The sequence below is a fragment of the Danio rerio genome, chromosome 10, assembly GCF_052040795.2.
Source record: "Danio rerio strain M-AB ecotype USA chromosome 10, GRCz13ab, whole genome shotgun sequence".
NCBI lineage: Eukaryota > Metazoa > Chordata > Actinopteri > Cypriniformes > Danionidae > Danio > Danio rerio.
The window spans coordinates 25332285-25346138 of record NC_141030.1 but is presented as its reverse complement, the minus strand read 5'-3'; the positions used below and the strand labels follow the sequence as shown (position 1 = coordinate 25346138).

General features: G+C 35.0%; 32 protein-coding genes, 1 non-coding gene and 1 pseudogene across 76 annotated transcripts in view; 1 reads left to right on the top strand and 33 right to left on the bottom strand.

The window, feature by feature from the left end:
• fbxw11b (F-box and WD repeat domain containing 11b) overlaps positions 1-13854 on the bottom strand; it is a 649789-nt gene that overhangs the window by 285643 nt on the left and 350292 nt on the right. The window lies entirely within an intron of this gene.
• The window catches only part of LOC141376356 (uncharacterized), a 273156-nt gene that overhangs the window by 19408 nt on the left and 239894 nt on the right, over positions 1-13854 (top strand). For 19 of the 43 annotated variants that reach the window (XR_015501052.1, XR_015501078.1, XR_015501058.1 and 16 more), the window contains 2 exons: positions 4903-5057; positions 6579-6894. This is a non-coding gene — a transcript (uncharacterized LOC141376356). Of the gene's footprint in view, positions 1-4902; positions 5058-6331; positions 6447-6578; positions 7068-7467; positions 7484-9247; positions 9523-13854 lie in introns of those variants that run through there. The other 24 variants (XR_015501075.1, XR_015501081.1, XR_015501059.1 and 21 more) reach the window with 8 other exon arrangements.
• pcdh1g32 (protocadherin 1 gamma 32) lies at positions 1283-13833 on the bottom strand. Its single transcript, NM_001024128.5, has 4 exons — positions 11356-13833; positions 8763-8821; positions 4920-5038; positions 1283-2987 (listed from the first exon to the last, which is right to left on the bottom strand). The coding sequence occupies exons 1-4, from the start codon at positions 13831-13833 to the stop codon at positions 2758-2760; spliced, it is 2886 nt and encodes a 961-aa protein (NP_001019299.4). The 3' UTR covers positions 1283-2757.
• Positions 1283-13854, bottom strand: part of pcdh1g1 (protocadherin 1 gamma 1) — a 152400-nt gene continuing 139828 nt past the window's right edge. The window contains exons 2-4 of the mRNA NM_001020804.4: positions 8763-8821; positions 4920-5038; positions 1283-2987 (exon numbers count right to left, since the gene is read on the bottom strand). Coding sequence (NP_001018640.4) covers positions 2758-2987; positions 4920-5038; positions 8763-8821 — 408 coding nt within the window. The 3' untranslated portion in view covers positions 1283-2757. The remainder of the gene's footprint in view (positions 2988-4919; positions 5039-8762; positions 8822-13854) is intronic.
• pcdh1g2 (protocadherin 1 gamma 2) overlaps positions 1283-13854 on the bottom strand; it is a 146558-nt gene continuing 133986 nt past the window's right edge. The window contains exons 2-4 of the mRNA NM_001023578.4: positions 8763-8821; positions 4920-5038; positions 1283-2987 (exon numbers count right to left, since the gene is read on the bottom strand). Coding sequence (NP_001018872.4) covers positions 2758-2987; positions 4920-5038; positions 8763-8821 — 408 coding nt within the window. The 3' untranslated portion in view covers positions 1283-2757. The remainder of the gene's footprint in view (positions 2988-4919; positions 5039-8762; positions 8822-13854) is intronic.
• The window catches only part of pcdh1g3 (protocadherin 1 gamma 3), a 142753-nt gene continuing 130181 nt past the window's right edge, over positions 1283-13854 (bottom strand). Inside the window, exons 2-4 of the mRNA NM_001023577.4 lie at positions 8763-8821; positions 4920-5038; positions 1283-2987 (exon numbers count right to left, since the gene is read on the bottom strand). Of these exons, the coding sequence (NP_001018871.4) occupies positions 2758-2987; positions 4920-5038; positions 8763-8821 (408 nt within the window). The 3' untranslated portion in view covers positions 1283-2757. The remainder of the gene's footprint in view (positions 2988-4919; positions 5039-8762; positions 8822-13854) is intronic.
• Positions 1283-13854, bottom strand: part of pcdh1g4 (protocadherin 1 gamma 4) — a 134672-nt gene continuing 122100 nt past the window's right edge. Inside the window, exons 2-4 of the mRNA NM_001020805.2 lie at positions 8763-8821; positions 4920-5038; positions 1283-2987 (exon numbers count right to left, since the gene is read on the bottom strand). Of these exons, the coding sequence (NP_001018641.2) occupies positions 2758-2987; positions 4920-5038; positions 8763-8821 (408 nt within the window). The 3' untranslated portion in view covers positions 1283-2757. The remainder of the gene's footprint in view (positions 2988-4919; positions 5039-8762; positions 8822-13854) is intronic.
• Positions 1283-13854, bottom strand: part of pcdh1g5 (protocadherin 1 gamma 5) — a 131517-nt gene continuing 118945 nt past the window's right edge. The window contains exons 2-4 of the mRNA NM_001012658.4: positions 8763-8821; positions 4920-5038; positions 1283-2987 (exon numbers count right to left, since the gene is read on the bottom strand). Coding sequence (NP_001012676.4) covers positions 2758-2987; positions 4920-5038; positions 8763-8821 — 408 coding nt within the window. The 3' untranslated portion in view covers positions 1283-2757. The remainder of the gene's footprint in view (positions 2988-4919; positions 5039-8762; positions 8822-13854) is intronic.
• pcdh1g6 (protocadherin 1 gamma 6) overlaps positions 1283-13854 on the bottom strand; it is a 128334-nt gene continuing 115762 nt past the window's right edge. Inside the window, exons 2-4 of the mRNA NM_001024106.2 lie at positions 8763-8821; positions 4920-5038; positions 1283-2987 (exon numbers count right to left, since the gene is read on the bottom strand). Of these exons, the coding sequence (NP_001019277.2) occupies positions 2758-2987; positions 4920-5038; positions 8763-8821 (408 nt within the window). The 3' untranslated portion in view covers positions 1283-2757. The remainder of the gene's footprint in view (positions 2988-4919; positions 5039-8762; positions 8822-13854) is intronic.
• Positions 1283-13854, bottom strand: part of pcdh1g7 (protocadherin 1 gamma 7) — a 124388-nt gene continuing 111816 nt past the window's right edge. Inside the window, exons 2-4 of the mRNA NM_001024107.2 lie at positions 8763-8821; positions 4920-5038; positions 1283-2987 (exon numbers count right to left, since the gene is read on the bottom strand). Of these exons, the coding sequence (NP_001019278.2) occupies positions 2758-2987; positions 4920-5038; positions 8763-8821 (408 nt within the window). The 3' untranslated portion in view covers positions 1283-2757. The remainder of the gene's footprint in view (positions 2988-4919; positions 5039-8762; positions 8822-13854) is intronic.
• The window catches only part of pcdh1g8 (protocadherin 1 gamma 8), a 120975-nt gene continuing 108403 nt past the window's right edge, over positions 1283-13854 (bottom strand). The window contains exons 2-4 of the mRNA NM_001024108.2: positions 8763-8821; positions 4920-5038; positions 1283-2987 (exon numbers count right to left, since the gene is read on the bottom strand). Coding sequence (NP_001019279.2) covers positions 2758-2987; positions 4920-5038; positions 8763-8821 — 408 coding nt within the window. The 3' untranslated portion in view covers positions 1283-2757. The remainder of the gene's footprint in view (positions 2988-4919; positions 5039-8762; positions 8822-13854) is intronic.
• pcdh1g9 (protocadherin 1 gamma 9) overlaps positions 1283-13854 on the bottom strand; it is a 117345-nt gene continuing 104773 nt past the window's right edge. The window contains exons 2-4 of the mRNA NM_001443966.1: positions 8763-8821; positions 4920-5038; positions 1283-2987 (exon numbers count right to left, since the gene is read on the bottom strand). Of these exons, the coding sequence (NP_001430895.1) occupies positions 2758-2987; positions 4920-5038; positions 8763-8821 (408 nt within the window). The 3' untranslated portion in view covers positions 1283-2757. The remainder of the gene's footprint in view (positions 2988-4919; positions 5039-8762; positions 8822-13854) is intronic.
• Positions 1283-13854, bottom strand: part of pcdh1g10 (protocadherin 1 gamma 10) — a 113904-nt gene continuing 101332 nt past the window's right edge. The window contains exons 2-4 of the mRNA NM_001024110.2: positions 8763-8821; positions 4920-5038; positions 1283-2987 (exon numbers count right to left, since the gene is read on the bottom strand). Coding sequence (NP_001019281.2) covers positions 2758-2987; positions 4920-5038; positions 8763-8821 — 408 coding nt within the window. The 3' untranslated portion in view covers positions 1283-2757. The remainder of the gene's footprint in view (positions 2988-4919; positions 5039-8762; positions 8822-13854) is intronic.
• pcdh1g11 (protocadherin 1 gamma 11) overlaps positions 1283-13854 on the bottom strand; it is a 110534-nt pseudogene continuing 97962 nt past the window's right edge. The window contains exons 3-5 of the transcript NR_201342.1: positions 8763-8821; positions 4920-5038; positions 1283-2987 (exon numbers count right to left, since the gene is read on the bottom strand). The product of NR_201342.1 is annotated as a protocadherin 1 gamma 11 (transcript). The remainder of the gene's footprint in view (positions 2988-4919; positions 5039-8762; positions 8822-13854) is intronic.
• pcdh1g12 (protocadherin 1 gamma 12) overlaps positions 1283-13854 on the bottom strand; it is a 100526-nt gene continuing 87954 nt past the window's right edge. Inside the window, exons 2-4 of the mRNA NM_001020778.5 lie at positions 8763-8821; positions 4920-5038; positions 1283-2987 (exon numbers count right to left, since the gene is read on the bottom strand). Of these exons, the coding sequence (NP_001018614.5) occupies positions 2758-2987; positions 4920-5038; positions 8763-8821 (408 nt within the window). The 3' untranslated portion in view covers positions 1283-2757. The remainder of the gene's footprint in view (positions 2988-4919; positions 5039-8762; positions 8822-13854) is intronic.
• The window catches only part of pcdh1g13 (protocadherin 1 gamma 13), a 96976-nt gene continuing 84404 nt past the window's right edge, over positions 1283-13854 (bottom strand). Inside the window, exons 2-4 of the mRNA NM_001024112.2 lie at positions 8763-8821; positions 4920-5038; positions 1283-2987 (exon numbers count right to left, since the gene is read on the bottom strand). Of these exons, the coding sequence (NP_001019283.2) occupies positions 2758-2987; positions 4920-5038; positions 8763-8821 (408 nt within the window). The 3' untranslated portion in view covers positions 1283-2757. The remainder of the gene's footprint in view (positions 2988-4919; positions 5039-8762; positions 8822-13854) is intronic.
• Positions 1283-13854, bottom strand: part of pcdh1g14 (protocadherin 1 gamma 14) — a 93635-nt gene continuing 81063 nt past the window's right edge. Inside the window, exons 2-4 of the mRNA NM_001024113.2 lie at positions 8763-8821; positions 4920-5038; positions 1283-2987 (exon numbers count right to left, since the gene is read on the bottom strand). Of these exons, the coding sequence (NP_001019284.2) occupies positions 2758-2987; positions 4920-5038; positions 8763-8821 (408 nt within the window). The 3' untranslated portion in view covers positions 1283-2757. The remainder of the gene's footprint in view (positions 2988-4919; positions 5039-8762; positions 8822-13854) is intronic.
• pcdh1g15 (protocadherin 1 gamma 15) overlaps positions 1283-13854 on the bottom strand; it is an 89933-nt gene continuing 77361 nt past the window's right edge. Inside the window, exons 2-4 of the mRNA NM_001024114.2 lie at positions 8763-8821; positions 4920-5038; positions 1283-2987 (exon numbers count right to left, since the gene is read on the bottom strand). Of these exons, the coding sequence (NP_001019285.2) occupies positions 2758-2987; positions 4920-5038; positions 8763-8821 (408 nt within the window). The 3' untranslated portion in view covers positions 1283-2757. The remainder of the gene's footprint in view (positions 2988-4919; positions 5039-8762; positions 8822-13854) is intronic.
• The window catches only part of pcdh1g16 (protocadherin 1 gamma 16), an 86209-nt gene continuing 73637 nt past the window's right edge, over positions 1283-13854 (bottom strand). The window contains exons 2-4 of the mRNA NM_001024115.2: positions 8763-8821; positions 4920-5038; positions 1283-2987 (exon numbers count right to left, since the gene is read on the bottom strand). Of these exons, the coding sequence (NP_001019286.2) occupies positions 2758-2987; positions 4920-5038; positions 8763-8821 (408 nt within the window). The 3' untranslated portion in view covers positions 1283-2757. The remainder of the gene's footprint in view (positions 2988-4919; positions 5039-8762; positions 8822-13854) is intronic.
• The window catches only part of pcdh1g17 (protocadherin 1 gamma 17), an 82501-nt gene continuing 69929 nt past the window's right edge, over positions 1283-13854 (bottom strand). Inside the window, exons 2-4 of the mRNA NM_001024116.2 lie at positions 8763-8821; positions 4920-5038; positions 1283-2987 (exon numbers count right to left, since the gene is read on the bottom strand). Of these exons, the coding sequence (NP_001019287.2) occupies positions 2758-2987; positions 4920-5038; positions 8763-8821 (408 nt within the window). The 3' untranslated portion in view covers positions 1283-2757. The remainder of the gene's footprint in view (positions 2988-4919; positions 5039-8762; positions 8822-13854) is intronic.
• The window catches only part of pcdh1g18 (protocadherin 1 gamma 18), a 78975-nt gene continuing 66403 nt past the window's right edge, over positions 1283-13854 (bottom strand). The window contains exons 2-4 of the mRNA NM_001024117.4: positions 8763-8821; positions 4920-5038; positions 1283-2987 (exon numbers count right to left, since the gene is read on the bottom strand). Coding sequence (NP_001019288.4) covers positions 2758-2987; positions 4920-5038; positions 8763-8821 — 408 coding nt within the window. The 3' untranslated portion in view covers positions 1283-2757. The remainder of the gene's footprint in view (positions 2988-4919; positions 5039-8762; positions 8822-13854) is intronic.
• The window catches only part of pcdh1g19 (protocadherin 1 gamma 19), a 70346-nt gene continuing 57774 nt past the window's right edge, over positions 1283-13854 (bottom strand). Inside the window, exons 2-4 of the mRNA NM_001024118.2 lie at positions 8763-8821; positions 4920-5038; positions 1283-2987 (exon numbers count right to left, since the gene is read on the bottom strand). Of these exons, the coding sequence (NP_001019289.2) occupies positions 2758-2987; positions 4920-5038; positions 8763-8821 (408 nt within the window). The 3' untranslated portion in view covers positions 1283-2757. The remainder of the gene's footprint in view (positions 2988-4919; positions 5039-8762; positions 8822-13854) is intronic.
• The window catches only part of pcdh1g20 (protocadherin 1 gamma 20), a 62965-nt gene continuing 50393 nt past the window's right edge, over positions 1283-13854 (bottom strand). The window contains exons 2-4 of the mRNA NM_001024119.2: positions 8763-8821; positions 4920-5038; positions 1283-2987 (exon numbers count right to left, since the gene is read on the bottom strand). Coding sequence (NP_001019290.2) covers positions 2758-2987; positions 4920-5038; positions 8763-8821 — 408 coding nt within the window. The 3' untranslated portion in view covers positions 1283-2757. The remainder of the gene's footprint in view (positions 2988-4919; positions 5039-8762; positions 8822-13854) is intronic.
• pcdh1g21 (protocadherin 1 gamma 21) overlaps positions 1283-13854 on the bottom strand; it is a 52863-nt gene continuing 40291 nt past the window's right edge. The window contains 3 exon segments of the mRNA NM_001024120.2: positions 1283-2987; positions 4920-5038; positions 8763-8821. Of these exon segments, the coding sequence (NP_001019291.2) occupies positions 2758-2987; positions 4920-5038; positions 8763-8821 (408 nt within the window). The 3' untranslated portion in view covers positions 1283-2757.
• pcdh1g22 (protocadherin 1 gamma 22) overlaps positions 1283-13854 on the bottom strand; it is a 46130-nt gene continuing 33558 nt past the window's right edge. Inside the window, exons 2-4 of the mRNA NM_212658.3 lie at positions 8763-8821; positions 4920-5038; positions 1283-2987 (exon numbers count right to left, since the gene is read on the bottom strand). Coding sequence (NP_997823.3) covers positions 2758-2987; positions 4920-5038; positions 8763-8821 — 408 coding nt within the window. The 3' untranslated portion in view covers positions 1283-2757. The remainder of the gene's footprint in view (positions 2988-4919; positions 5039-8762; positions 8822-13854) is intronic.
• Positions 1283-13854, bottom strand: part of pcdh1g23 (protocadherin 1 gamma 23) — a 42956-nt gene continuing 30384 nt past the window's right edge. Inside the window, exons 2-4 of the mRNA NM_001245062.1 lie at positions 8763-8821; positions 4920-5038; positions 1283-2987 (exon numbers count right to left, since the gene is read on the bottom strand). Coding sequence (NP_001231991.1) covers positions 2758-2987; positions 4920-5038; positions 8763-8821 — 408 coding nt within the window. The 3' untranslated portion in view covers positions 1283-2757. The remainder of the gene's footprint in view (positions 2988-4919; positions 5039-8762; positions 8822-13854) is intronic.
• The window catches only part of pcdh1g24 (protocadherin 1 gamma 24), a 39807-nt gene continuing 27235 nt past the window's right edge, over positions 1283-13854 (bottom strand). The window contains exons 2-4 of the mRNA NM_001024122.2: positions 8763-8821; positions 4920-5038; positions 1283-2987 (exon numbers count right to left, since the gene is read on the bottom strand). Of these exons, the coding sequence (NP_001019293.2) occupies positions 2758-2987; positions 4920-5038; positions 8763-8821 (408 nt within the window). The 3' untranslated portion in view covers positions 1283-2757. The remainder of the gene's footprint in view (positions 2988-4919; positions 5039-8762; positions 8822-13854) is intronic.
• Positions 1283-13854, bottom strand: part of pcdh1g25 (protocadherin 1 gamma 25) — a 36687-nt gene continuing 24115 nt past the window's right edge. The window contains exons 2-4 of the mRNA NM_001024123.2: positions 8763-8821; positions 4920-5038; positions 1283-2987 (exon numbers count right to left, since the gene is read on the bottom strand). Of these exons, the coding sequence (NP_001019294.2) occupies positions 2758-2987; positions 4920-5038; positions 8763-8821 (408 nt within the window). The 3' untranslated portion in view covers positions 1283-2757. The remainder of the gene's footprint in view (positions 2988-4919; positions 5039-8762; positions 8822-13854) is intronic.
• pcdh1g26 (protocadherin 1 gamma 26) overlaps positions 1283-13854 on the bottom strand; it is a 33382-nt gene continuing 20810 nt past the window's right edge. Inside the window, exons 2-4 of the mRNA NM_001024124.4 lie at positions 8763-8821; positions 4920-5038; positions 1283-2987 (exon numbers count right to left, since the gene is read on the bottom strand). Coding sequence (NP_001019295.4) covers positions 2758-2987; positions 4920-5038; positions 8763-8821 — 408 coding nt within the window. The 3' untranslated portion in view covers positions 1283-2757. The remainder of the gene's footprint in view (positions 2988-4919; positions 5039-8762; positions 8822-13854) is intronic.
• pcdh1g27 (protocadherin 1 gamma 27) overlaps positions 1283-13854 on the bottom strand; it is a 30093-nt gene continuing 17521 nt past the window's right edge. Inside the window, exons 2-4 of the mRNA NM_001012656.5 lie at positions 8763-8821; positions 4920-5038; positions 1283-2987 (exon numbers count right to left, since the gene is read on the bottom strand). Coding sequence (NP_001012674.5) covers positions 2758-2987; positions 4920-5038; positions 8763-8821 — 408 coding nt within the window. The 3' untranslated portion in view covers positions 1283-2757. The remainder of the gene's footprint in view (positions 2988-4919; positions 5039-8762; positions 8822-13854) is intronic.
• The window catches only part of pcdh1g28 (protocadherin 1 gamma 28), a 26399-nt gene continuing 13827 nt past the window's right edge, over positions 1283-13854 (bottom strand). Inside the window, exons 2-4 of the mRNA NM_001012657.5 lie at positions 8763-8821; positions 4920-5038; positions 1283-2987 (exon numbers count right to left, since the gene is read on the bottom strand). Coding sequence (NP_001012675.5) covers positions 2758-2987; positions 4920-5038; positions 8763-8821 — 408 coding nt within the window. The 3' untranslated portion in view covers positions 1283-2757. The remainder of the gene's footprint in view (positions 2988-4919; positions 5039-8762; positions 8822-13854) is intronic.
• The window catches only part of pcdh1g29 (protocadherin 1 gamma 29), a 22788-nt gene continuing 10216 nt past the window's right edge, over positions 1283-13854 (bottom strand). The window contains exons 2-4 of the mRNA NM_001024125.4: positions 8763-8821; positions 4920-5038; positions 1283-2987 (exon numbers count right to left, since the gene is read on the bottom strand). Coding sequence (NP_001019296.4) covers positions 2758-2987; positions 4920-5038; positions 8763-8821 — 408 coding nt within the window. The 3' untranslated portion in view covers positions 1283-2757. The remainder of the gene's footprint in view (positions 2988-4919; positions 5039-8762; positions 8822-13854) is intronic.
• pcdh1g30 (protocadherin 1 gamma 30) overlaps positions 1283-13854 on the bottom strand; it is a 19045-nt gene continuing 6473 nt past the window's right edge. The window contains exons 2-4 of the mRNA NM_001024126.3: positions 8763-8821; positions 4920-5038; positions 1283-2987 (exon numbers count right to left, since the gene is read on the bottom strand). Coding sequence (NP_001019297.3) covers positions 2758-2987; positions 4920-5038; positions 8763-8821 — 408 coding nt within the window. The 3' untranslated portion in view covers positions 1283-2757. The remainder of the gene's footprint in view (positions 2988-4919; positions 5039-8762; positions 8822-13854) is intronic.
• Positions 1283-13854, bottom strand: part of pcdh1g31 (protocadherin 1 gamma 31) — a 15274-nt gene continuing 2702 nt past the window's right edge. Inside the window, exons 2-4 of the mRNA NM_001024127.4 lie at positions 8763-8821; positions 4920-5038; positions 1283-2987 (exon numbers count right to left, since the gene is read on the bottom strand). Coding sequence (NP_001019298.4) covers positions 2758-2987; positions 4920-5038; positions 8763-8821 — 408 coding nt within the window. The 3' untranslated portion in view covers positions 1283-2757. The remainder of the gene's footprint in view (positions 2988-4919; positions 5039-8762; positions 8822-13854) is intronic.

The window sequence follows — 13854 nt, the reverse complement described above, 5'->3', positions numbered from 1 at the left end:
TCACTGGAGTAGTACCTTTTCGAAAGATACATATTTGTACCTGAAGGGTCTATAATCATAGCTCAAAGATACATTTTAGGTACATTTGTATACTAATATATACCTTTGAGGTACCCCTGTGGACTCTTTAGGTATATATCTTTTGAAAAGGCACTGCCTCAATGACAGCACCCATACCTTTATTAATGTGATAGTACAGTCATTTTATTTTAATATTGAAAATAACAATGTTTTCATATGACAGGCATTTAGAGTATGATGTTGATACTGGCTTTTAGATAATAACTGGTGAGTCAGTTGCGATTTCAAAGCTGAAAATGAGAGCTGTAATTTTTCCCACAATTCATTTGAACAAAACTGCAATTAAACTAAATGTCCCTGAACGTATACGAATGGCTGATAGTTAATGTTTTTTTTCCAAGTAATCTCTAATGTCTTATGTTTAAATTCATATGAGCAGGTGTTTAGGATCTTGTTTGAGCTTTATAAGATTTTTGTCTTTTTATGCTATTTTCTGGACTTTTTCTAGCTATTTCCTAATAGTACAGCGAAGAGTTGTGTTTCTGTGTCATTGGGAACGCCTCCGCACACGTATGTCTCTGCTATTTGTGGATGCTGGAGAACAGGGCTGATGTCCTACTTATGAAATCTCTGCAGAGCTCTTGCTTTCTGACGCCAGCATTCTTATTCTCCGTTCTCAACTGAATTACTGAATCTTAAAATGGGTCATGAGCACTGAAGTTGCAGAGATGAACATTAGGCAGATAAATTAGAAAATCAAATTGCTCTAGGTACATGTATATGTGTGTGTGTGTGTGTGTGTTTGTGTGCGTGTGTGTATATATATATATATATATATATATATATATATATATATATATATATATATATATATATATATATATATATATATATATATATATACATATATATATATATATATAACAAATAAAATAGAAATAAGTAAAAAAACATATATATATATATATATATATATATATATATATATATATATATATGCACACACACACACAGACACACGTTATATATTTTTGAAATAGTATGACATTTTTAATAAAAAGAAATTATATAAAAATGATTAAAAATTAGAAATTTATTACAAATAAAATTAAATTAAATTAAATTAAATTAAATTAAATTAAATTAAATTAAATTAAATTAAATTAAATTAAATTAAATTAAATACACTAAACACTAGTAAAGGAGTCACATGTCTACAAACCAAGCAGTTAAAAGAAAAATACACCTCAGCCATGACTGTGAGTTCTGACAAAATTTTATTTCAAATGTAAGTGTTCCAATAATAAAGTAAAACATAAATCAAACAGCGATATAAATAGTAGATTATAAAATAAAAAGAGTAACATGAGGTGCTAAGCGTTTCTTTAAAGGAATCACAGTCAAATACAGAAAAAGTAGCCAAGCAGCAGACAGACATTTATATATATAGATAGATAGATAGATATTCAAAGTCAAACAGACAGGAGTGGCATTCCAGTATCATTAAGGACTGATTGGAATTACAAGCACAGAAAAGTACAGTAAGATGGGAAAGGGTGTTACTCTATAGCAAAGACAGTATAAGTATTGTCTGTTATCTTTCAAAGGTTTAGGTGATTGGAGAAGAGGAAAGTAAAGTGTAATCAAGAGGGGGAAAACACAAAAATATGCACATACTCCACAAGCCTTAAGCTACGATTGCGTGTCATCAGAAGTTTCGTAGTATGTACAGTTTGGTTAGTCAATGGACTTGAAGCTTTTATTCCTAAAACACTACACTGGATCTTTTTTTTTCTAGTGTCTTTTTTTGTTGCTTTTTTTTTGTAAAAAATACTGAAACATTCCTGTAACAGCCAGCCCTTGTGGCTCTAATGTTTGTACAGACAGGTTACACATTTTATATACACGATAGTGGTGGTAGGTGCAGATGAACAGACATGAAATCCTTCCATCTAAGATCCATTCAAGCACATTTCTGCTGTTTCCTTCTTTAGATCTTCTTCCTTTGACCCAAATCATTGACCTTACAAAGGCTGTGATTATCTTTTCTCAGCATCAAAAAAACACTGTTTACATTACTTCATTTCCAGAGGATTCTTTAGCACGGCAACAGGAAATAATAACAAAGAATAGTCAAACGTCATTAACCTAACATTCAGCTCTGCTTAACTGGCTATTAAGAAGTTAATGAGAAGACTGAATCTATTTTTAAACACCATGCCGACAATCCAGTGTCTCACCGTCAGATTTTTTTACGCAAATATACATGTATTATCTCACCTTGAAAACACTTTATATATATGTTCACCTTTTGTATCTCCTTTGCAATGCATAGTTCAGCTCAATACTCCTTTCTTCAGTTAAGGTGAGAGTTGTGGCACATCATGTTAAAAAGCCTAACAGCATTTCATTTTGTATCCACAATAAGCATCTACTTTGCTTTGAAAAGAACACAAAAACCTAAAACGTGACATTTGAGGGAAAAAATAAAAAGAAGAAATGTGTTTCTTCTTGTTTTAGTATGCTATTTACAAGACAGAGATATCTGTCAGAGAAAGGGCTTCGGGAATCTGAACACATTTCCTCTTGTTTGGTTGCTTATTGTCTCATGTTAACGCTAAAACAAGTAATACTATTCACTTTTTTCTTTTTAAATCTTCATCCAAACCCAACATGGTTTGAGAGGATAGATGTTTAGATTCCCGGCAACATGTTTCTTCAGCTCTTCCACAGGTCTTACTTCTTGTCTTTCTTTGTGGGTTTCTTCTTACTGGCTGGTGTTTGAGCCGCTTTGGGGACTTCGGTAGGTGTAAGGGCCTGTGGTGGAGGAAGGGCCTGCTGGAGAACCTGTTGCTGAGGGTTGGCTGTAAGGGTGGCAGTGCTGCCTGGGATGTAGACGTTCTGACGGTAATCCGGGCCATACTGTAGATTGTAGCGAGGGCCAAGAGTCGCAGTGGCTTCACTTGCTTCTGAGAGCAACGGTAGGATGACAGAAAGAAAGAAAGAAAGAAAGAAAGAGAGAAAGAATAAATAGAAGGAGCATAGAAAACAGAGAGAGAGAGAGAGAGAGAGAGAAAGAGAGAGAGAGAGAGAGAGAGAGATGGGGAAGGTTATATATGGGTTGGTTCGGCACAGAGCTCATAATTCAGTCACTCAGGAGCCGCATTGCAGCTTCCTCAGTGACCTGCTTCTGCCTGCCCTTCCCCCATGCATTATGTATGGCGTAACATCGACACACATCACATACTCAGCAGCACTGTGAGGAACAGAATACATATGTATACAAAAAGAGCTCAATGAAATGTTTTTGTAAAATGCACTGTGAAATTGTCCTTTTACAGCAATAATGCAGATCAGTTATTCCTCACAGCCTAAATCTGTGTCTGTACAAATTCACAATGAAACAAGCTGTATGTGTAATAAATGTATGTTAACTTTTAACATCTATACATTGTAACGATGGAAAAATTATTCTGCACATTTTTTTAATAGTGTTGTTGATTGCTGTTAGAAATATGTTGTGCTGTTTTTTGTGTGTATTGATTAATTCTAAAGCACATGGTAGGTACTAGACTGTAGTTTTAACAATGTGAATTAATGAATGTAAAATATATATACAATATTAATTTTATTTAATTTAGTTGCAGTTAAAACAGTTGTTTAAATAAATTATGCAATAAAACACTGCATTTAGATCACACTAATGAAATAGTTCACCTAAAACTGAAAATTCTGTCATGTTTACTCACCGTCCACTTGTTTCAAACCTGTGTGTGTTTCTTTCTTCTGTTGAACACAAAGAAGATATTTTGAAGAATGTTAGAAACATGTAGCCATTCATTTCCAAAGCATTTACCAACATTCTTCAGAACAACTTCTATCAGAAGAAAGAAACTCAAAAATGTTTGAAATCATTTGAAGGGTGAGTAATATGGTCAATTTCCAATTTTGAATAAACTATTCCTTTCAGGAAAGTATACTATTTACGTGACAATTTGTGTTCCAATTGACTTTTTTTCCACTGTGACATAATTTAAAGCATCTCAGTATTAAAAATGTATGTTAATGCCAGCAATTTTACCATGAGGAAACATCAACATATCATTCATTGAACAATATATTGTAAAGAAAAAAAAAGGTTCTGAAGATTCTTAATACTTTTTGTTGTGTAACTGAAAATACTTTAAGTGTTCCTCAAGGTGTTCCTCAACTATAATATATATATATATATATATATATATATATATATATATATATATATATATATATATATATATATATATATATATATATATATATATTACTTTACTTAAAATTAAACCGATCTATACAATTCTAGCTCGGCTTCATCTAGCATAAATGAACATATGGATAAAACTCTTGAGATTCTGTTTCTGAAAAAGATGAAGTGCATCTAGTCAGAGAAGAACAGTGCAGTGTTATCATTCTGACTGCAGTTGTTGAGAGAGAGAGAAAGGTTCTTTTGTCTCTTAACACTCAATTAGTTTGACTATAACAGTCAATAAATAGTGAAACTCATTGTATCCTAGTAGCTTCTCTCTCTCTCTCTCTCTCTCTTTCTTTTTTCACTCCATCTTTCTCTTTTCTTATATAATAGTTACTAGAATCTGACCTTAAGGACTAATGTATCAAATACACAGCATGTTTTGCATGCCGGTGGGCTGATTTGCCCCCAACGGGTTGCTTAATTAGCTCAACCCGCTAGATTATCTTGGCCATTTAAAGCAAAGCTTTTAAAGCTGATAAACCAAAATAATGTTTGTGGTGAAGATTGTAATGAATATTTTATGCTTTTTTTTCTTCTTAAAAGCTAGGTTTTAGTTTAAAGGCTAGTTCTCTTTTTCTAATGCATTTTTTTAGAAGAGATTGAGACTCACCGTTTGCTGCTGCCATCATAGCCTGGAGCTGTTCAGCCTCAGTAGGGGGGTTGGGCCATGGTCCTGTTCCTGCTATCACACCAGCACCGGCACCTGCCTCTTCAGGACGTGCTCCAGCCCTAGATGACAGAAAACAGGGTTAGTGACTCCATGTGTGCTCAAACATATTCATGGCGCTTCCTTATTTCATTTTACCTTTTACCAGCACACACATAGAAATACAGCAGCCACCAAGTTTGCTAGCATAAACCCAGTTTATTAGCTGAGACAGCCATTTTGTGGCACAGGGCAGGACAGTGCAGTGCAGTCAGAAAATGGAGACTAGAGGTAAGCATGATGTAAACGGACAGACGAGTAGAACAGAGTTGTTCTGTCTGATTCCATCATGAGACATGCACATACATCTGCACTTTACCCTTTGATCAAATCACAAGAAGCTTTATTTAAAGGGACAGTTCACCCAAAAATGACAAATGTCATTTACTGACCCTCATGTTGATCCAGACATGTTTTTCAATTGCACTAAATTGAATATAGACCCTTTTCACGAAAACTTCTGTTGTGGTGAACAGAAACTACAATATATATATTTTTTGTGTTTGCCCTAATAGCATGTAAAAATATATATGTTATTGACTTTAAATAAAAAAAATAATGCCAAATTTGCTGTTAATTCATCAAATGCTGTATTAGAAACTGTCATGCAGCAGTATTTCTTTTATTTAATGCTAGGAAATTTAAACACAAAATATTGTGCAGTGGTATACATGCACATTATATTCAAGAAAATCAAGAAAATATAATAGGAACTTTGAAATATGTCATCACACTATGGTAAAAAGAGTTCTATATTTTTTGTAAATAAAACAGGTCACTAGAGTATATTTTATTATAAATCCCTATTTCAGTCCTTTTATATCAAGATTTAAATAGTGTTTTTTTTTAGCAGTGCTACTGACTGCTTCTTTTTAATTAATTGTGAAATGTATTGACAAGTGACTAATAATTCATGCCATTTTGAGTGAAAATGATTTCTATTCCAGTTTAGCTAGCATGAATGGTATTTTATGATATCAATGAATGACAAATTAATGGGATCAGTGTAAGAACAGCAGACTATATACAATCTGCAGTAAGAAATTTACCAGCTCTGTGTAAAAATCAGTTCATACATAGGAATTCAGTGAAGTCTAATGCTGAGTGAAACTACTTCTTTTTGTTTTTCATAAAGGAAAGTGAGTTATATAGTTTTGAAGCAATATGAGGCAGAGTAAATGATAATATCATCATTTATTTTTTGGGTAAAATATTCCTTTAAGTATGTTTTGATTATTATAGGCTGCTCAGTTTTCAAAATGACATCAATAAATAGCTTTAAAGAAAACAAATGCTCTCTCTGCCCACACAAACAGATTGATTGTGGAGTCCATACATGAGGACAGAAATATGTCTCTACTCTTTGGGGACAGACTTCACAGACTTGGCTCTACAAAGCCAAAATAAATCAAACAAGTTTACTAAGCACAGGTAAACACAGTGCAACAACAACCCGCAGAGCAAGATGCAACGAACAGCTATCAGCGATACACATACATCCAAAAGCCTTATCCTTAAATGAACTGAACTGCATGTAATTTGTGTTCACATTTATATGTGTAGGAACAGACTGGACAGCATGTCGCTGGAAGCTGCGGGACACATAATCTGAACGACCTAAACACAACATTCCACTAGAAGGCTACGCCAGGTGAAGCCAAACGCTACCACACACTAGCCTTCACTTCGCCTTCACTCTACCTGGACTTCTCGTATGGAGTCCATCTCTGCTGCAGGGTGTGGAACCTGTGTTGGCTGAAACATAAGCACAGGAGCATGCAGCTGTCACTCAATAACCCTGCGTCCACTGAGGACAAGACCAGACTGACCAGAGCACATGGATGGGTTTCCTCTGAGGTCAAACCTTATTTTGCAGCGAGTAAGTAAGTGTTTTTTAAATGAGTGAGACTTCTGACTCATCAGCCACTATAGACAATGTATAGTAAATGTATTGTAGATTAACAAAGTGAGTAAAAACGTTTTTATACAATAAGCGATTGTATTTATGATTATGAAAATACACACTTGGAATTATTTAGTTTTTTTATTGGTGTAAAATTGTACACTCACCGGCCACTTTATTTGGTACACCTGTCCACTCAATGGTTTAGAATAGTGGTGGTAGTGTATTGGTGTGGGAGATATTTTCTAGGCCCACTTTGGGCCCATTAGTACCAATTGAGCATCTTATCAACACCACAGCCTACCTAAGTATTTTTGCTGATTTTCTGATGGCTACTTTCAGCAGGATAACACGCCATGTCATAAAGCGCGAATTATCTCAGACTGTTTTCTTGAACATGACAATGAGTTCACTCTACTCAAATAGCCTCCACAGTCACCAGAACTCAATCAAATTTCCAGTATGTTGAATATATGCCATGAAGGATTGAGGCAATTCTGAAGGCAAAAGGGGTCCTAGTAAAGTGTACCTAATAAAGTGACCGGTGAGTGTATTCACACCAAGTAAAAAAAAAAAAATTAAAAAATATGAGTATACATTACAATAATATGATAACAAATAGCAGTTGGCAATATTTAATAGCATAACAGTGTTTGTACAAGTAAAATTACTGGAAATGTAAGGCACCAGCTTGTGCATTAAAAATAGGTGGATACAATGACATTTGCAGGTAGCTGGTTAACCTTTGGATGGTTTTATCTGATTAGTGCTGCCTTAATATACTTGCTGGAGGATGTTTTGCATGATTTCTTTTAAATAATTTTCATTGCAGGATTTTCTTAAGATTTTTTTTGCACACTCCTTTTAGTCCCCCATTGTATACTTTTTTTTTGCAGAATTTACTTTGTTTGATTTCCCTCATATTGTTTTCCTTGCATTAATATTTAATGCAATTACATATATTATTGCAATTGCATTATTTTTTAAATTATTATTATTATTATTATTCAGGATTATAAAATTTAAAATACTATATATTTGAAAATATACCTAAAAATAATTTAGATTATATGTAGAGATGAAAACACTTACAAATAAGTAAACTTTAAGATTTTAACCCAAATAGTTTGGTATTTGTTGATTTTTGTTAAAAGTATTATTTTTTTATCTATAACAGACTAAATACCTGGATTCATACAGTCATGGAAAACCTGGAAAAGTCATGGAATTTTGACATGGCATTTTCCAGGCCTGGAAAAGTTTCAGAAAAACAGAAAAACCTTCAAACTTTTGGAAAAGTCATGAAAATAACCTATATTCAGACATGGAAAAGTCTGAATATAGGTTAGTTGTCTTTACTTCTTTTCTGTCCTTGGCCAATCACATACTCTCACATTATTAGTGCGGTAAAGCATTATCTAAATCAATTTTACATAGATATACATTGAAACTAAATAGATTGTTGCATGTTTTACGAGAGGTTTTAGACATGCATAAAACGTTAGGTCATGAAAATTTACTTGAAAGTCTTGGAAAAATCATGGAATTTTTGTAGTAAAAATGTGTATGATCCCTGAAATACATTAATGAAAACACTAAACGAAGGAAAATTTGCATTTTAATTCATATTATTTTCCTTTCTTTTCAACCACTAAATAGCTAGGCAATCATATAATTTAGGTATAATCTCTGATTTTGATCCATCATTATGCAATCATTTTACAAAAATTCCAATCAGACAGATTGCATGAAAATTATTACAAAAGAGGGAACGTAATACCATGTGTATAATCTCAAATGTATTTATAGGTTTTGCAAGACATGTAATTGAATGTCACACTCACCCGCTGGGTCCAGGCCTCTGGTTTGGGGGAAATCGCCAGTCAGTATTAGGTGGCTTTTGCTGAAAATAAGAAGAAAAACGTTTTGTCAGTATTGCTGATTGGCAGGGAGATTAATATGCACTAGTATTCCATTCTGAAGCAGAGGTTCCTCCTTCCCGTCATAGAAAATTGAAGTTCTGAAACACAAATTGCTGTTATTGACATCAGAGTATAATTTGATCCTCTTCTTTCCCTCAGGACTGTTTACTGGTGCAAAATGAATAAGTTAAGGGGAGTAGAGGGAAGAACATAGGGTAGAAAATCAGTTGAGACGAGTGTGTGTGAATTATTGATACTTTGATCATGTTGCTGTCACACGTGAGTGCATGTACATGAGAAGAATGCACACAAGTGTGTATCAAGCTAAATATGAGCTTACCTGTGAGGGTGTTATGCCTAATGTTTTTTTCACCAACTTTTCAATTGTTTCCTCTATTTTTCTTTAGCATACAACACAACTTCACTGCATCCTTCCACACTGAGTTGAGCCATTTTGTTGCTAGAGAGCTTTCAGTTATGTTGCACCATAATAATTCTCTAAAAGACAATTTATATTTGGAAATGCATAACATGCACAAAACTTCTTCCTTCAAATTTGTAAAAGATAACAACAGCAAAAAGCAGCTTCACCCAACCTGGGGTGTGTTTCCCAAACAATGACATAACTAATGGCTGAACTATCATAGCACCATGCATCGTTGGGGAAAAGAACGATCTAGAGGTGAGCTCCTCAAAACCGTAGCTGCTTTGTCGCAGATCCATCGTTTGAACCACGCCAGTTATAACATAAAATGTCCTTAATGATGCTCTAAACAGAGTGGAGTAACAACTTCTTTAGAGAAAAAACCCATACTTTTTTGTGCAAATTATATTGTTTTACACGCACACACATTTTAAAAAAATCAAATATTAGTTTTGATAAAAACATGCACTCGCTTTCCATATTAATTGAAATATATGTAAACAGCACATATATGGCCAGTGTTTCCTTTACAAATATTATTGAGAATAGGTCATGTTCTGTCCTAAAATATAAAAACCACTTAGCTAACACTCTAATCTCATATATAAATCATATAAATCGGTAGGCTTATGGTTGTAATTTACAGAAGGCCATTTATTAAGAAAATAAACAATAACCTACTTAATAATAATTATTATTATTGTTAATATTATTAATTTATTATTGTTGTTGTTGTTATTATTATTATTATTATTATTATTATTATTATTATTATTATTATTATTATTATTAAGTAGGTTAGTGTTTATTTATTTGTAAGTCTACTTTTACAGTTTGACACATTCAAACCACTTCAGAAATGTTCTTAAAACAGGCCGATGTCTTATAGGCCTACAGTACAAATACATCTCTTAATAAATAACTTACTATAAATTGAAAGCATTAATATGCTATATATTTCTGTTTTCACAAGCTTTGTAGACGTGAAGTAAATTCCGCTTTTAAATAATAGGTAACCTATAGCTTTTGTAATGAGCCATGGCTGCGTTCAAAATGGCATAAATGTTTTCAAAGTGCAATGGGAAGGGAGCGTGATTGTCAATATGAAGATTGCTAAAACTGAACTGTAAAAATACTTTGAAAGCAAATTACACTTAAGAGAGATAACATTAATCAAAATTAAATAGGGCATAGGGGGAATAACTGTGAATAGAACACTGCCAGGAACTATGCTTCTAACTACAGTTCTAGAGGTGTAGTTGGAAACGTACAAGTTTGCCACACAGTTTGTGAATGTTCATTGGAACGATGGATTTAGAAAAGGCCAAATCAACAAATGTGATGTTACATGTTACACTAGCCTATGTTTGTTACAATGACACTTGAGATCTTAGTTGGCTAACAGTGGATTTCGGAAACGAACCCCTGAGCAGATACTTTTCACGTTTTTTTTTTACACTCTCTTGTTTGAATCCTCTGCTGTGTCATAGACCTGGAAATAGACCATGGCCTGATTCCTAATCCACTTGGCATTACAGAGTGCTTAGTCCAAAAACTGAGTCATAGTGATTGTGTCAGTAGTACTTAACAGACACCTACAGCATGGTTTCCATTTTACTAGAAATGTTTTTGAGAAATTATGTAAATTTAGAGCACATCCACATGAACCTTGAGTCGTGTGTTTTTAGAGATGCAATATAGTTTGTAAGGGATGGTTCACACTATGCATGAAATGTTTGGGAACAGTAAAAGGCAGAATGATAGTAATTCTTCATAAAGAATGCATTCAACTGTTCAGATTTGATTGTAAATGAATTTATGATTTTGATAAAAATTTTATTCTTTTGAGCTTTTTATTTATCAAAGAATCCTGAGTTTTCAAATATTTGTTAAAGTGATTTTCTGAAGGATTATGTGCCACTTAACGCTGGAATAATAGCTGCTAAAAATTAAGCTTTGCATTACAGAAATAAATTTCAGTTGAACATGAATGAAAAAAAAAAATATATATATATATTTTAAATGCTTTAAAAAATCATACCAACCCCAAACGTTAAAACGGGAGCCTATAATATTTTCAGAAACTCTCACCTTCATAAGTGAGTGAGCAAAGAGTCTTTTTGACAGTCGCATGCTTAGAGTGCTCTCTGGGGCCTTAACAAACACAAAATCACTCCTACTGGAGATGGTGGACAAACCAGGAGTATACGCGTGTTTGTGGAAATCCTGAGTGGCCCCCACGACCTCCATGAATCTAATAGGACCATCAGTGTTTAGTTGCAGATGAAGGTCATTATGTTGGTGCGCACGAGGTGTGTGTTTAAAACCAAGTTTTTGCATGAGGCAGATCATATAACCATGATGGCTGAGCCAGCGTACTGCTATAGCAATGATAGCCAGGAAAGAGAACGCAATAATGAAAGATAATGTGATTATAAGGTACAGTGTGAGGTTAGATCCAGTTGGTGTTTTGGAGGTGAGGCTCCTGCGTTCAGAAGAAACGTCTGAGGATTTTTCAGCCAGGGTGATGTTAACTGCCACACTAGCAGAACGAGAAGGCCTTCCGTTATCCTTTACAATCACATTAAGGCTAAAGACAGATTTGCTGTCCTCTTCTGAAAGTTTTTGTGCAGTACGCAGCTCTCCAGTATGTGCATCTATGTGAAACATTTCAGCATCAGGCCCCAAGATGCTGTAGAATAACCAGGCATTGTGACCACTATCACCATCTACAAACGTAATACGATTTACTAGGTGTCCGATACTGGCAGTTCTAGGTATAAAAAAATGCAGAGTCCCATCGGATGTGGGTGCAGGGTAAATAAGGATAGGAGGATGATCATTCTGATCCTTAATAAACACGTGCACAGTGGCATTGGAGCTTTGAGATGGAGTTCCTCTATCCTGAACCTGCACTACAAATTGAAACGCATTCAGATGTTCATAATCAAACTTTCTGATAGCATAAATTTGCCCACTATTTGGGTTTATATATACGTATGAAGAAACAGACAAACCAAGAGCCTCACTCTCTAAAATTGAGAATGAAATGGTGGAATTTTCACCCACATCTGGGTCTGAGGCAGACACGGACAGAAGGGGAGCATTTGGGGCATTGTTTTCAGCTATGTCCACAGAGTAGGAAGGCTGTGAAAAGATTGGGGGGTTATCATTAACATCTGAAAGACACAGCACAAAAGATTTCTGTGAGGAGCGAGGCGGGGAACCAGAGTCTGTGGCGGTCACAGTGATGGTGTATTCAGCCACAGCTTCTCTGTCCAGAAGGCCATCGGCCATTAAAGTGAAAAGGCCCTTATATGGCGAACTGATCTTGAAAGGCAACCCATAAGGAATGTGCAGGTTCACTTCGCCATTTTTGCCTGTGTCTTCATCTTTAACTTTAATAAGTGCAATGACAGTGCCTAAAGTCACATCTTCAGATATTACAGAAGAAACCATGTTAATGCTAATTTCAGGTGTGTTATCGTTCACGTCTATAATCTCGATTTTGATGTTGCACGAGCCCTCCATCGGGGGCATTCCTTTGTCCCTTGCTAGGACCGTGACGTCATGCACCTTCGCCAGCTCGTGATCGATCAGTCCCGTAACTCTAATTTCGCCTGTCACCGAATCCACACTGAACAGTTTTAGAACACTGTCAGGTGTGTATTTGTCAAAAGTGTAAGATATCTCACCATTTTGACCATGATCGGCATCAGAGGCGTTAAGAAGTGTGACTAATGTTCCATGCGGAGAATTTTCTAAAAGAGTGACTCTTTTAGTAGGATTAAGAAAGTGTGGAGCATTGTCGTTGACATCAAGAATATTTATAAAAACAGCACTATTGCCGGATTTCTCTGCACTGCCACCATCAACTGCAGTTAAAATTAATCGGTATTCACTCATCTTTTCTCTGTCAAGAGGCTTGTTTAGGACTAAAATTGGGATTTTGCTGCCATCACTTTTTGTATCTATTTTTAGAATGAAACAGTCGTTTTGACTGAGATAATAAGCGCGCAGTGAATTCACTCCCACGTCCGGGTCATGCGCACTTTCTAGGCGGAACGACGTGCCGGGAGCTGCCGCTTCTGAAACTTCCAAAGAAGTATTTTGGCTTTGGAACTGTGGCGCGTTGTCGTTAACATCCACAATTTCAATCGAAACGCTGTGCATTTCCAACGGATTTTGAAGAGAAATCTGGATCCGAATGTGACAATGTAAACGTCCTCCACACAAAATCTCCCTGTCCATTGTTTCCTTGATCACCAAAGCTCCAGATGTCAGGTCCACGTTAAAATATTTATCATTAGATTCCGAGATTATGCGCATCTGTCTTAAAACTATCATATGTATATCCATTCCTAAATCTTTAGTCAAGTGTCCAACAATAGTTCCTGGTTTAGATTCCTCCGCTGTGGAATATAAAAGTTCCGAAGCATGTGTTGCAAAACACAAAGCATGAAGAACCATCCAAACTGCTGTCAAGTCCAAAGTTTTCTGAAAAAGCTCTTTACTCTCCATTTCTTTATTAGTAGCTAATAGACTGCTTTCTGTTTTTAATTTATGCATAATACAGACATAAAAAGACCT

Coding starts and splice junctions, on each gene's coding strand:
- pcdh1g32 (NM_001024128.5), bottom strand. CDS start 13,833: ATGCATAAATTAAAAACAGAAAGCAGTCTATTAGCTACTAATAAAGAA. Junction 5,039..8,762: donor CAGAGGCCTGGACCCAGCGG/GTGAGTGTGACA, acceptor TCTGTCATCTAG/GGCTGGAGCACGTCCTGAAG. Junction 2,988..4,919: donor TATGATGGCAGCAGCAAACG/GTGAGTCTCAAT, acceptor TGCTCTCAGAAG/CAAGTGAAGCCACTGCGACT.